The sequence below is a fragment of the Ceratosolen solmsi genome, unplaced genomic scaffold (assembly GCF_000503995.2).
Source record: "Ceratosolen solmsi marchali unplaced genomic scaffold, CerSol_1.0 scaffold4, whole genome shotgun sequence".
NCBI lineage: Eukaryota > Metazoa > Arthropoda > Insecta > Hymenoptera > Agaonidae > Ceratosolen > Ceratosolen solmsi.
The window spans coordinates 687206-701489 of NW_011948449.1; the positions used below are offsets into that span (position 1 = coordinate 687206).

The 14284-nt window shown below is 31.6% G+C and overlaps 2 protein-coding genes across 2 annotated transcripts; one reads left to right on the forward strand and one right to left on the reverse strand.

The window, feature by feature from the left end:
- Positions 1–1402: 1402 nt before the first annotated feature.
- On the reverse strand, positions 1403–8874 carry Rip11 (Rab11 interacting protein). Its single transcript, XM_011504896.1, has 7 exons — positions 8234–8874; positions 7873–7911; positions 6571–6817; positions 5372–5759; positions 4764–5107; positions 3945–4287; positions 1403–1857 (listed from the first exon to the last, which is right to left on the reverse strand). Exons 1-7 carry the CDS (start codon positions 8262–8264, stop codon positions 1681–1683), a joined length of 1569 nt encoding a protein of 522 aa, XP_011503198.1. The 5' UTR covers positions 8265–8874; the 3' UTR covers positions 1403–1680.
- A 106-nt stretch (positions 8875–8980) lies between these two features.
- On the forward strand, positions 8981–13092 carry LOC105366446 (Na(+)/H(+) exchange regulatory cofactor NHE-RF1). Its single transcript, XM_011504897.1, has 2 exons — positions 8981–9636; positions 12667–13092. Exons 1-2 carry the CDS (start codon positions 9202–9204, stop codon positions 12937–12939), a joined length of 708 nt encoding a protein of 235 aa, XP_011503199.1. The 5' UTR covers positions 8981–9201; the 3' UTR covers positions 12940–13092.
- The last annotated feature ends 1192 nt before the right edge of the window (positions 13093–14284 follow it).

Consider the following 14284-nt stretch of genomic DNA (forward strand, 5'->3'; position numbering starts at 1 on the left):
TTCTCAATATTACAATACGAATTCATACTCATAACTATATATGGTTATACCTAACTCCAAAACTGAAATTGAATATTATTGAATATTTTTGTTATGCCTGTCTGTGATACTAAGGGCACAGCACATCATTCTATGTATATTATGGTATGAATCCTGCTGCATATACTTAAAATAAAAACGAATATCTGTATAATATAATGTATAAGTTTTTTCATAAATAAGAATATATTCATACCGTGCTCTTTTTGCGTACATATTATACTCAATGCAATATATGCATGTATGTAAAATTTAAACTAAAGCAAATACGATGTACGCACACATACGTATACAATATTGTTGGCGGATTTTTGCTTTATCACTCTTTCATTAAAACTCGTACTAAAAAATATTCTTCAAGCGAAAATGAAGTTTGAAAATGAATTCCTTACAGATTTAAATATTTGTTTTCTTAATAATAAAACAGTTTGGATTCTTTTTGTACTTATAGTTAAAATAAAATTACAATGGAATCCCTAGTAGAATAAGAGAAATATAAAATGCAAATTTCGAACATCATTAAACTTTATAAAAAAATATATAAATTTATTAAAATAAAAGAAACCGAATAAGAATTAGTTATATAGTCTATTTGTGACGCGTAAATTGATGCGCGATTCAGCCTTTGTCTAAACTTTCTATTTAAACAGTATTAACAAAACTAATCGCCTTTTACACTTTATCATATCGGTTTTCTCTATATCGACTCTATACACTTGTATGTGTGTATATGTATATTATAAAAAATATTATACATCGTCGTTGTTATTTATCGTTGTATGATTCTATTTATAAAAATTCATATAATGATATGCATATAAATAAAATATGATATATGTGTATATAAAAATATATATTTAATTTCCAACAATTATTGCTTTATTTTCTACCTAAAATAAAATAAACTCAATTCGATTGTATATTATATATTTCGATATGAAAATATAAAAAAAATACACACTAATGAAATAAGAAATATATTTGGATATATAAATAAATGTAATATTCGTCAGTTTGCTTGGATGATTAGATCAGTCAACGTAATGATATAGGCTTAAACTTATCGTTGATTAAAATCAATACATTATTTAGTGAGCAGTGATTCTAAATGATCTATATGGATTGGGCCTTCTAGCAAAATTTATAAATTTTGTCCTCCACGTGGTAAATATATAGTTCTGCAAGATTTACAAGACGCATTAAATTACGAAGAACTTGATAATCAATAGTAAAATATATTATGCATATACATTATGCATTTATTATTTTTAATTTGTAATATGAGTTTGTTTGTACACACATACACACAAACACAGATGCACACATACGTACTCCATCTTTCTCTTTCTCTCACTCGCAAACACAAACATGCATACATATATTTTGTTTATATTAATATTAAAAATAAAATATATTATTTAAGAACAAAATCAAATACAGGGAAATAGGAAATTAGGAATATAAAGAATTTCGGACGGATATTCCTCAGCCTGCTTTTCTTTTTTTGAAGAGCTTTCGTCTTACTTGCAAATACAAATCTCAAAAAAAGGACGTCACTATTAGTATATCTTTTTTTTTAATTTATGTACAGATATGTCAGCAGTTTTTTTGGAAGACAAATAAGATTATTAAGTAGGTTTATCACTGGTGTCCTGGTGATGAAAGTCGACGCGTTGGCTGATAAGGATTTTGTAAGAGGCGCGGCGAGGATTCGATCACCCTTAAGAGCAATGAATCAATGTAATCTTCCAGATCGTGCAGTCGTTTTTTCTGATCTGACACATCAAGTTGAAGTTGAAGTACCAATTCAATGAGATCCTGTAATGTAATATTGTACTTTACAAGATTATTTATATTATTTATTGCTAGTCATATTTTTTACTATTTTTATTATTACGAATTATACGCAAAAGTATAACTTTTTGAAATATGATATTTTTTATGATAGTTAATTGGATACAAGAATATATTATAATAACAATTATGAATAGTATGTTTTTAATTATAAAATCAGTTAATTCATTGGTCGAGCTTACTTCGTATATAGAGGTTTGAGACTTATTACAGGTAGGACATGAAAACTTATAATACTGAAGAACCTCTATCATATGTGTAACATATTAGTAAAAGTATTCACAATATTTTAATAAATGTCTATAATGAATATTATATTTAATTCAATTTTAGACTATAGTATATGGTCTGTTTTTTAATTTATGTTGGATTTAAACGCTGTAGAAATAATGTATTATACATCTATACGTGAACAGAGGCTAACAAGGTGGCGCTTTAAAGGCTAAGGTTATAATTCAATGTTAGCAGAGTCAAACATAAAATATTCAAATAATAAAACGAGGTAAATAAAGAATATTACTTACACGGTAAATATTCATACTGTCATATTTCTTATTCAATCACAAGCTGTCGAATGTACGATATAGATATAAAAATAAAATTGAAATTATGAAGTATAATTTAAATACCTTTCTATATAAAGAAAATTACGAGTCTACAAGATCAACGTATAGGCACTTTTCTCGTTGATATTGTGTACTAAATTAAATATGATCAAAACGTACGAACGTAGTGTAATTAAATAAGTGCATTAATGTAATATATATTGCAATTACTATTGACTATGTACAGAAGGTTTATTGCGATTTATAGAAACGAAATTCTAAATATAATTTGAAATAATGAATTAATTTTATTAAACTACACCAACACATAATCGAAAAGTTTCTATTAGTAGTAGTACGCATTATATGTATATATATACATGTAAATATTTAACATTTAAAAACCTGTTTTTATTGATAGCAAATAATTTGTAATTATGTACTATTAATGTATAGTTGTTTAACCTAAGGCAATTACATTAGAAATTAATATATAATTAAAGAATGCACCTGTGAAAATAATCTTATTTATTGCATAAGGTTGAGAATAAATAAAAATATAAAAAATTAATTTGAAAAAATTATAACTACGTAGGATACAAAATATATTTATTTAAAGGAATATAGTATTCTTAGGCGTATTAAAAGTAATAGACGGTCAAAAGTAAAGCTAAAAAAACATATTATAAATTACGAGGTTATATTGAAATGTAGAGAAACAAGATACAAATATTACAATTCCTTGTTTCATATAATTATATAAAAGTAAATAAAAACTCCTCTAGTAAAAATATATATAATACTGATAATAAAATAATATTTTTAATAACGTATATTAAAAATTATAAATTTGAATGGTAATACAAGAACTGTTATATTTATAAAAAAATAATAATATATAAAATAAATAAATAATAAATAAAATTAAATTAACATATCAATCATAATTTTAGAAAATTGAATTTATTATTTTATAAACAATATTATTTTATAAACAAGTTGTAGTTAATGCATCTTTTATAAAAAGGAATACCCAAAGCATATACAATAAGGTGAAATAAGGTTGTGAAAATATTATGTAAATTAAATTATTTAATTAATAAGATATTGATTAGTTCATAAAATGGTATTAATGCAACAAAATTTGCCATAAAAATACACTGCTACATGAGCACTATATTATCATTTTTCAAATACCTTAATTAAAAATGCTTTAACAGCATTTCATTTATTTATCAAAAGTGTATTATTGATAATGAAGAGATGTAAAAATTTAAACATGTTACACTTGATAACACATGTTCATATTTATAACTTTTAATATTTGCTAAAATTTTTGTTTTTTTTTATTTTATGTATTAATTATGTTATTATTTTACACTATCATTTGTAAAGTCTTGTATTATGTTAATAATGTTGTTTTTATCATTACTTATAAATTTTATGCTACAAATAATAAGCATAGATACGCAATTATATACAAGATTAGAATTTTTTATTACTTACCTCTCGTGATTTACCGTCGAACTGGTCGGAAATTTCTCGGGGAAATCGTCCAGGTTGTATAGCTTGGCTAGCTGACTCCTCACCTCCGATAATGATCCTCTCGGAAGATGGCTTACCGATGCCTTTTTCTTTAGCGCGTTCCTTGCGCTCAGCCTCCTTAATGAATTTGTGTTTGTCCTTGTCTTTACGCATTTGTTGGATTCGTAATGAATCACTGATTTCGTTGCTCAATCTCGTGATAGGCGAAGATCGTGGAGACGTGCTGCGTTCCGATACCGTTGTATCTGTATTTTCGTGCGGCCCCTCGATTACAATTTTCGGGCTCGTTTGTTTGTTCTCCCACCTGTACACATTATCACAGCAGCGTTTTAAATTATACCATTGAAACTAGAAGAAGATATTGAGCTGAAATTATGGTTAACTTTTCAACCAATCTCTCTCTCTCTGATCAACTCACATTTATTATCGATTTTTGAAGAAAAGCTGGTTTATCATGCTTGATTACCATTTCAACTTCTGCTTTTTTCTTGACCCAATTTATATTACTTAATAAATACATACATATATATTAATAAATATACGCATAGAATGAAATATGAGCCATTTAACATATTCTAATTATTTTTTATATGCATTAAAATATTTTCCATCAACCATCATATTTATATTTGGAATATTTTTATAAAGCCCTCTTTATAATAATAGTTGATAAAGACTTGGAATATTTACTATTTGCAATAAAAATTATTTTACACTAGAAAATTTCTAATTAAAAAATTTTTTTTTTTAAATTAAAAGAAGTTCAAAAAAAGTTTTAACCTTTTAAGAGCGCTACCAGTTTGAAACCCGTAGAGCTTTTGTCCCCATTCGTCTTCGGCTATATTTCCTTGTTGCTGCTGGTTTTCCGATTTGATAGCAAAGCTACCAGAACCGTTGGAGCCGAGGACGAAGCGTGGTGGCTTGGACGGCGGCGTACTTCCGAAGACGACCGTTTGCGTTTCAGACTGTCTATTATCCGAACCAATATATATACCCAGGGTTCCAGGACGTGATGTGTTATTACGATTGTCTCGCGTTAGAACTTCGTTGTTCTTCCAGGTGTTGTTTGGTGTTGCCGATGAGTTTAGAGACGATGTTGAGCTTTTGTGCGAGAGGTCATCAAACTAAGAATGGACAAGTAGATAAATTAATATGTATTAGATATATTTGTGAGCCGTTGTATTTTTTATACATCTTAATCATTTTTGTTATAAATAAAAAACTCTCACTATAGAAAGAACTATGAGGACATATTCCCATATGATTCTCAGAGATTCGACTATTATAATATTAATTTATCAATGAATATATTATTAGTTATTATTAGTTGTAGCAAACACGTGCAAATATTAATCCTTTCGGGTCCAAAGATACTTTCTATGTCTCACCGTGAAGTCGTCATCCTCGTCACTGATAACGCCGGGGTCTGCATCTCCGTGTTCCTGGCCGGCGGTTCGAGGCCTCTCCCCTACCCTGATTTCCTCTTCATCACATATATCATCAAGTTTATTTTTATTTTGACTCTTGCCACGTACTTTGCCACCGATAGATTTAGCAAGCTTTTTCAGACCTTTGCGCTTCTCTAAGCTAGCGATGCTCAGAAGACTACCTCCAAAGGATTGAGCTACTGATGATAGCTGACCCAATGAACTCTTATGTCGCTCCTTTTTTGTCAAATCAGTCAGACTACCTGCGCGCACGATAAAACAAATTCGCACCTCAAGTTTGCCTCTTTCTTTTGTGTTCTCTTTGCCAGGTTTACCGCTCAGCTCGTACCTATGAAAATAACGACCACAGAACTTCGACTTCACTTATTGTTTCATCTTATTTTTTGCCTCAAAATTTTATTTTCTTTCGCTGACTAATAAGTATTTATACTATTGAATTCATATTTAAGATACTGGATGATATCTCATCAATAATGAACATTAAGATTGTAGAAAAAATTTATATTTCATATTTGTAAGCAATTCACTGCAAAAATATATGATAACAATAATAAATAATAAAAATAATGCGTAATATATTAATGCATAGAAAAAATCTTTGTAAATTTTTTTTTATAATATAACTTTAAAAAATAATCATCTTTTATTATATGGTGTTTAAATTTATTCTTACTATGCTTTGCATATAATTAATAAGGATTATTCTATTCATTTAAAAATAATATTTTATCGTCTTATTTAAATTGTAGTTAAAAATATTTAATTATAATAATAAGTTTTTAATAAAATAAAAGTTTATTCAAATTTGTTGTATAGGTCAACTAACGATTTTGAAAGAAAAAATCCAATGAAAAATATGTACGAAATTTTTAAGCATATACATTATAATAATGGACTAGTTTAAATCATATCAATTCAACATATCGTTATTTAATGGAAAATTACATTCAATGAAAATTTATATTACACGACAAATTAAATAAAAATTAGGAAGCTTAGTATATTAATGAGTATGGTGTTATTACAGTAACTTTATTTTCAAAATTCTTATAAAGCAATTGAATAGAGTTACAACGAATATGTTGGTTTTCTCATCAAATATTACCAGTTACAATAAGTAGCCCAAACGGATATCTTACCATCTGTTTCTCGGCATTTCGTAGATATCGAAACTGGAGAGCGGTATGCGAACGGTGCCGAGAAATTCATCAACTCCGATGAAGTTCCTATGGAGGGTTGTGAGAATAATTTCTGCGGTATTGCCCTGCTGCGGTATCTGTAGCTCGCATTCCTCGTGCCACTCGACATTTTCGCTCGCCTTCTCTTTTACGGATGTCTGATATTTTTCCTTTCCCAGTGCGATTGTTACGAAACAGTCGTTCGTTCCTATTAAATATTAAGGTTACTTTTATTACCGTTACAAGGCAATTTACACTTCTATTTTGTTTTGTTTTTGAGCGTTTTTACTTCGCTTTTACTTGCTCACTTGGTTGTATAATACGTAAATATAAATATGTAAATTAAAAGCTAATTGATCTTTATCATTCATATGACAAAAATTAATGTCTTTTAATTTAAGTATTTGTATTTACAACTAATTACGTATATTATTAAAGCATAAACAATCTTGCGCATACATTTTTTAATTCTTTATGTAACATAGAGAATAATTATACAACCATATATTTATAGTTCAAAAAAAAAAATGAAAGAGAGAAAAATTATGAATATACAAAATTTCCCGCCACTTCAGCTCGTATATCCCGTTATTTCTAACAGGTATACTTTCATATCTATGGATGGATTGCTCATATATCGTATTTTCAAATGCGGTCAAAATATTACAGCTCGACGTAGCAAATCTTAATACTGTTAATTAAAATATTTGAAATTTTTGAATTATACAATTCACATTCTTTGAATGAACGAATAATCACGTTAATTAAATCTATAAGTTAAATAATGCCTGAAGTTTGAAGCTTATCGATAATTAGAATAACTGTATTATCTTAAATAAAGTATCGTCAAAAATACTTTATGTGCAAAAATCTGATTAGCTTTCGGCTTTGATTCTGATTGAGGTTTATTATAAATAGGCAGGCATTACATTTCTGAGTCATTGGCGATAAAATGTAAATGCTATAAATATAAGTATGAGAAAAAATTTTCATTTGCGTTGCGTTTCGAAGAAATAATGATTGAAAATTCTCGGACTTTATTACCCATATGCATTGACTGTATAGTCTGTATACTGAGCGTACTATAAGAATGTCAAGAAAGTCACGTGCAATTGTTATTGACCTATCATTCAAAATAAAGAAGACGGCATTTTGTTTGTACATTGACCTGTATGTATGAAAAGAAGTATGCTCACTACTAGATAGCGGTTGTATTGATAAAAGCCCTAGAAAAGTGCAAAACAAGGCTAGTTGAATACTCACTGTTCTTTCCCTTGGTAATGAGACCCTTGGCACGTTGAACTGCAAACAAGAAAAGATATTGAATGGCAATAAAGAGAGGGCGCACACAAGTTGTAACAATATGATCGCAAAAAGTTATGCAAATAGGTAGTTCTCGGCAACCAAGCTCGAAATGAAGAAATTAGAGAGGGGCGTACCAACGATACCTGAGATACAGTGACAGTGCGCGACCGCGTTACGGTACTTGTATACCGAGTATTCAGAACTTCCGAGTTCGGAACGAACTCTCCAAAGTGTCGTTAAAAACAAACATTAACAGAGTGTGGTGAATCGACGGAGACGAGGCTTGAAAAATGTGTGGGCGTACGGTCGCAACACATACCGATCACTTGGACGTGCGTCGGGCTCCACATGCTTGTGGCTCCAGGTCTCCTTAGGATGCTCTCGCAGCACAATTATACCTTCGACTTTGTTCTTGTTTTTAACCACCTCCACTTCCTTCCACTCAACGTCTGCCCGCGAGAGCGCACCCGTCGCTTCTGAAATTGCATTAATGCGCGCGCGCACCACAGCACTGTCGAGTTTGTGCGCATCGTAGCTGCGCATCTCCATCGACCAGCTGCGTATCGCAAATTCAAAGTGCCTCGGGCATCCATCCGTTACCTTTCTAACTCGCTGCTTGGCAGTCAAGCAACATCCAAGGGAAGAACTGCCAGCATCTTTCCCGAATTTGGATAACAAGCAGCTTTGAAATGTTAGCCGATAGCTTTTTTTCTTTCGTCTCACATGTCTTGTTTTAGCCTCAATTGTTCTTCATCGAATTTAAAGCAAAGGGATGATTACCGTCGTGAAAGCGTTGTATTTCGCGATCGAGATGATTAACGAGTAAGATTTTTATGGCTATCTCGCTTGCTCATACATAGATTGAGAGCCGCTCGAGGAGGAATGAAGCGCGAGTTGCGTATGGCGATCGAGTAGCCTCGACGTGTGCGATTCACGAGCGTGGCTCTCGATAATCTCGGCCTTCCTTGGTAGGACGTTCCGCTGGGCGGAGACGGCGGACGTTCAGCTGGGCGGAGACAAGAGTAGCAAAACTGTGGTGGCGGTGGCGGCGGCGAGGACAACGACGGTGACGGTGGGGGACGACAATCTTAGGTGTCGGCGGTGCGTTTTACTCTCCGCGAGTTCATCCGCAGTCCGTACTCCCCGGATAGCGGTGATTGCGCTTTGACGATAGCTGCTCAGGTGGTTCGTTTTTTGCGATCATACTCGCTTGTCGAGTTGGACCTAGCAGCTGAGCGAGAGGTGTGACTGGCACGACAATTCTAAAAGAGCACGTGCAGATATAGGATGACACCGGATCACGGCGCGCCTTACGCGCGGCTCTGCCACATCGTCAAATGGGACAATTTTGACGGCTATGGCTTCAATCTCCACGCGGAGAAGGGCAAAAGTGGCCAGTTTATCGGTAAGGTGGATGAGGGCTCGCCGAGCGAGGCATCGGGCCTCCGCCAGGGCGATCGCATCGTCGAGGTTAACGAGATCAACATCGCCAGTGAGACTCATAAACAAGTGGTCGAGCGCATTAAAGCCTTTCCCACAGAAACAAAGCTGTTGGTTGTCGATCAGAGGGCGGACGACTACTTCAAGGCTAACAACGTACCGATCAAGGGTACAATGCCGGGCGTCCGGATTCTCAAAACGCCGGAGCGCAATCTTGCGGAGCACGAAGATGAGGAAGAGGAGGAAGATCTGGGTCGCAGGCCCAACGACGTTGAATACCAGGTAAGTGCTTTTTTCATCCTTACCCTTCCACGTCTCAATACTTAATTCCAATGTTCGTAAGTAATCATACACACTCTGCAACCCTTGACATGCTGTGCGTCCACTGATCGGCCATTATAAACGTATTGTCCACCGAGCGCCGACTGTGATGTCGGCCATTAGCCTTGAGCCGCGTGATCGATAAATCGATCGATCGATCGGTTTTCCACGACCATATGTTATGTATTTTCAGTGACGCGATAAAAAACTGCCAGCCATCGCCCTGGAAACTATTGGCATAGTTTTGCGGCCCCTTAAAATAGCAAAACTTATTGAATAAATAGTTTATTGCGTTCATTTCGGCACCGATTTTTCCCGATTGCTTGTGTAACATGGTAGATAATGCAACTCGCGCTTCCTTGACGTGGCGCCAGGCTACCGATCATCTATAATAAAGTGGCCACTCTTACAAGCACGCGCGCGCGCACCTGCGCAAATACCTGCACGTACGCGAAAATTCGATAGGAAAACAAGCGCAGGCGCGCACTCGATAATAACGTGCGTCCGGTCACGAGTTGCCATGCATCACCAATATTTGCAGTATTTTCCGCAAATCATATCTCATTCGGAACTGTAGCTCCACTGATAGTCGCAACCTTGCCGAACTGACCCTTCCGGTTTTTTGCGTATATACGCGCGCGTGCACATCACTCATTTACTCGTTACTTTTCTCCCCTATATTTTCCTATGAATCAGCCTATAAATTGTTGGTAGACAATTTTCATTTTATCTTTTATAACTATTGAACATTTACGTGATAACGATTGAAAGTAAGTCTTATCATAAGTAACATGATGTTTGATACCTTATCAATCAAATTTGGTGGTAATTACCATCTGTTCCATATATTGATAATGTCTGTAGTGAAAATTCCTCGAGAAATATAAAAAAAGAAAGTGTGTGAAAGTGTAGCATATGTAAATAAAAATGGAATTGTTAGAAAAACTAACTTATTGAATATTTATATGAAATGGCAAAAAATATATTTAATTTCAATAACTTTTAAATATTTCATTCCAGACTTTTGAATTTTCTCACGTTTTATACTCTTCCTTAATCAGCTTTTTAACGTCAGTGGACGAATTTTAATTTTTTTTAATTTTCCTACTTTTTTTTCTTTGTTATATGCGATGATGGAATTATTGTTGTAAGATAGGAGTTTATTTCTATCAAATTCTATTTGGGGTTATTATAATTTATGATATTTACTTCTATTGCTTATTATCAAACTATAAATGTTAACCATCGATATCATTTGATTAACATAGATTTTACCAGATGGCAGTAAAAATACTAGTTACAATTTCTTTAATAAAGTTATTAAAATGTACGCAATTATATCAAATATATTAAATGACACTGATTACTAGAGAATTCATTTTAAATCACGAAGAAATGTTAACGATACGTTTAACATTTTTTAAATATATTTACAATCTTTCTCATTTCGTTTTTATTTATTATTTTTATATAAAACCTAGGAATTCATTATGATATTAAACTTTATAATTTCATAATTAATATGAATGTAGTAAAAGAAATATACTCTTAATAGTTCATAAATATATTGAAATACGTAAGTAAAAAATTTAATTAACTTTATTGTATAAATAACAATTTTGTTTGTAATTCCTTACTAAGCCATTGATGATTTAAAAACTGACGTATATTATTGGTTTGACAAATTAAATTTTGTATCAGAATTTATTAAATTAATTTAATCATTCTAGATACGATCGAAAATTTTAATTTAATTAAAGCAAATTCACTGTTGGCGATGTAATGTACATATAAACCGCGAAGAAAATTATTTGTATGCACTTTGTACGGAAATATCAAATAATACCCTGATATTTTAGGCTGATTGAATAAATAAAAGATTTTTAATATTTATTTATTAAAATATTACATTTAAAAGTCTACCATTACTAAATAAAAGTCTAGCATTTATTTGAAATAATTTATGTTTTAATGGCTCAATAATTTTTTTAACTGATAACATTACGAAAATATTTTCTCTATTAAATAAGCTTTATCCATTCATTATATATTATCTCTGAATTTAAAATTTATTTTGCACTTTCATTGCTTACATTTTTTAATAGCTTTACCAGTAAATTTTTAAATATTAGTTTAATAGTGAATCATATTTCTCTTGTAAATATCATTTTTAAAACTCTACTCGAGTTAATATAATTGATAAATTATGTATTTAATGAAGATATTGATTCAAACAAAATTGTAAATAGTAATTTCAAAGGTATTTATAGGTATTTATTTAAATCACCAATATAATTATTTATATTAAATTTGTTCGTAAGTGTGCAATAAAAATATTGTTATTTAATATTAAAATTATATATATATATATATATATATATATATATATATATAATAATTTGAAACTAAGAAAAAATGAATTTTTACGTTGATTATACAAGATTTAAAAATTATATCATTCGTTAATATGACACAAGATCATAAAATTAAGTCATATTAAAATAAGTTACATTTATTTTTGTATATAAATAATGAAACTTCAATAGTGATTGCATTCCGCAAATTTACATGAACTAATATGTGCAATTTTATAATGTAGAGGGCTAACACTGTCAAAGTAATTTATTTTGACCTCTTACACGCTTTCTACTATAGCACGTTAGACAACTCTTGCTTTATTTTAATTTAGAGTAAAAACATTAACTTAGATGAGGAAAGTTGATAAGTGAATAAATTGATTCGAGGTCTTCGCCTTATGTAAGTTCTAAGGCAAAGACGTATTACATATTCTTTAATACTGAAATTCTTAAAGCCAATGTCGACAGATCGAATAATAATGTTCATTTAATTAGGAAGAATTTTAGAGGAAACGGAGATAATTTAGCAGGAAACTGAATTGTATATATTTCCTTGATAGACAACTGCGCAGAAATTGTGTCAGCTTACATAACGCGGTAAAGCGTAAAAAAATTATTGGTGTGTTGTTTTCAGGTTACGAACGATACGCACTCGATTGGCTCAGCTGGAGAAACCTTCCTGCACCATGAAAACGGCAATGGTTCGGGCATTACCCGTCACGAGGACGATGACAATACCAGTGAGAAATCGACGGCGAGTGGCAAGGAGCAACCGAATGGCAGTTCTCTTAATCTCGCAATGAGCGCCAAGGAGCTCAGGGCCAAGCTCGCTATGCGCAAAAAGTATGACCCAAAGAAGGAATCACTTGGCTTCAAGGATAAGTTCGACATCGTCCAAAAACTCTAGCGTTTCGAACTCTGTGTATACTCCATTAACCTCGTCAGCCCTTTCATTTACATCTATGCGTTCTACCATATCGCATTGTTAAATGTACGTAGATTTATTTAACAGAACAAAAGTAAGAGTAAAATAAAAAGACAAAAAGTTATCTGTCAATCGGAATATACGTTGAACAATTTGTCTCAACAGAGGTATGGGGATTAAGCCATTATTTATAGCTTAATGTGTTTTCTGTCTTCGTTATGTATGCTAGGATATGAAACTACCTCGGTGCGAGACATTATGGAAAGCAAATCAGGAATCAGAAAATACGAATATCGTACCATAATAAAGCATCGCTTTATGCAATCGAAGGTGCACGTGCAGATTCTTTGTCTATTACTGCCTTAATTCTGATTTGACTGGACATGCATGCGCGCGGTTAAAGGTTGATTTATAAAATGTCGAGAGTACGCTTATAAAGCAATGATGATAGTGTTTACAACTTTTCATTTCGTTTTGGTCTCGTTTCATCAATTACCTTCAACTGTTTATATTATGATGCCCTTTCATTACAGCATTAGTAGAGCAAACACAAGATGTCATATACCTGCATTTTAATGAGAATTAAATATTTTTAGGCTAGAGTTTAGTTTATGAACTATAACGTACGGCTTTGTACAAATTCAATCATTTAATAAGAATTGGCTTATATATTTTTGTAAAAAATGAAGAAAATAAAAAGCACAGATAGAGCTTTCATTGTGTTCAGTGATCAGTGCTTCGTTATGTGCATCAACAAATTATCATAAGCTAGTTTGGAAGCCCAAAACATTCTTTACGAATTCAACGGAAATCACCAATAAAATTATGATAATGCATAAAAAACACAATTCATAAATTTTGAATAACATGAAACGCTGACTTTTAAAATGTATGTAAAATATTATATGTAGTATTGTATATCTTGCGGTTATGCCAGAATTACCTTAATATTTAACTGAATTACACAATAATATTCCTGGTATTAGTAAAATATTTGTACATACGGAATTGCTAAAGATGTGCTCAACTTTAAGAAAATATCTGAATACTCGTAAATATTGTTTTCTCAAAATTCATAATTACCCGTAATAAGGGAAACAACGTGGTATTATTACTAAGATAATAAAATTAAAAAGTTATCGTATACTAAAATTATACGGTAAACGAATCTGTATCATGTAGTTTTTGTTAAGTATCATTCTATTGTTACTTTTATTGTTACTGTATTATTGTTGTTATATACTTTGTCTGTAAATAATAGGCTACACGTTTAATGTGTCCTATCTTTTCTGCATGCTAAGTTTTAAATCTTATGAATTCTGATTGC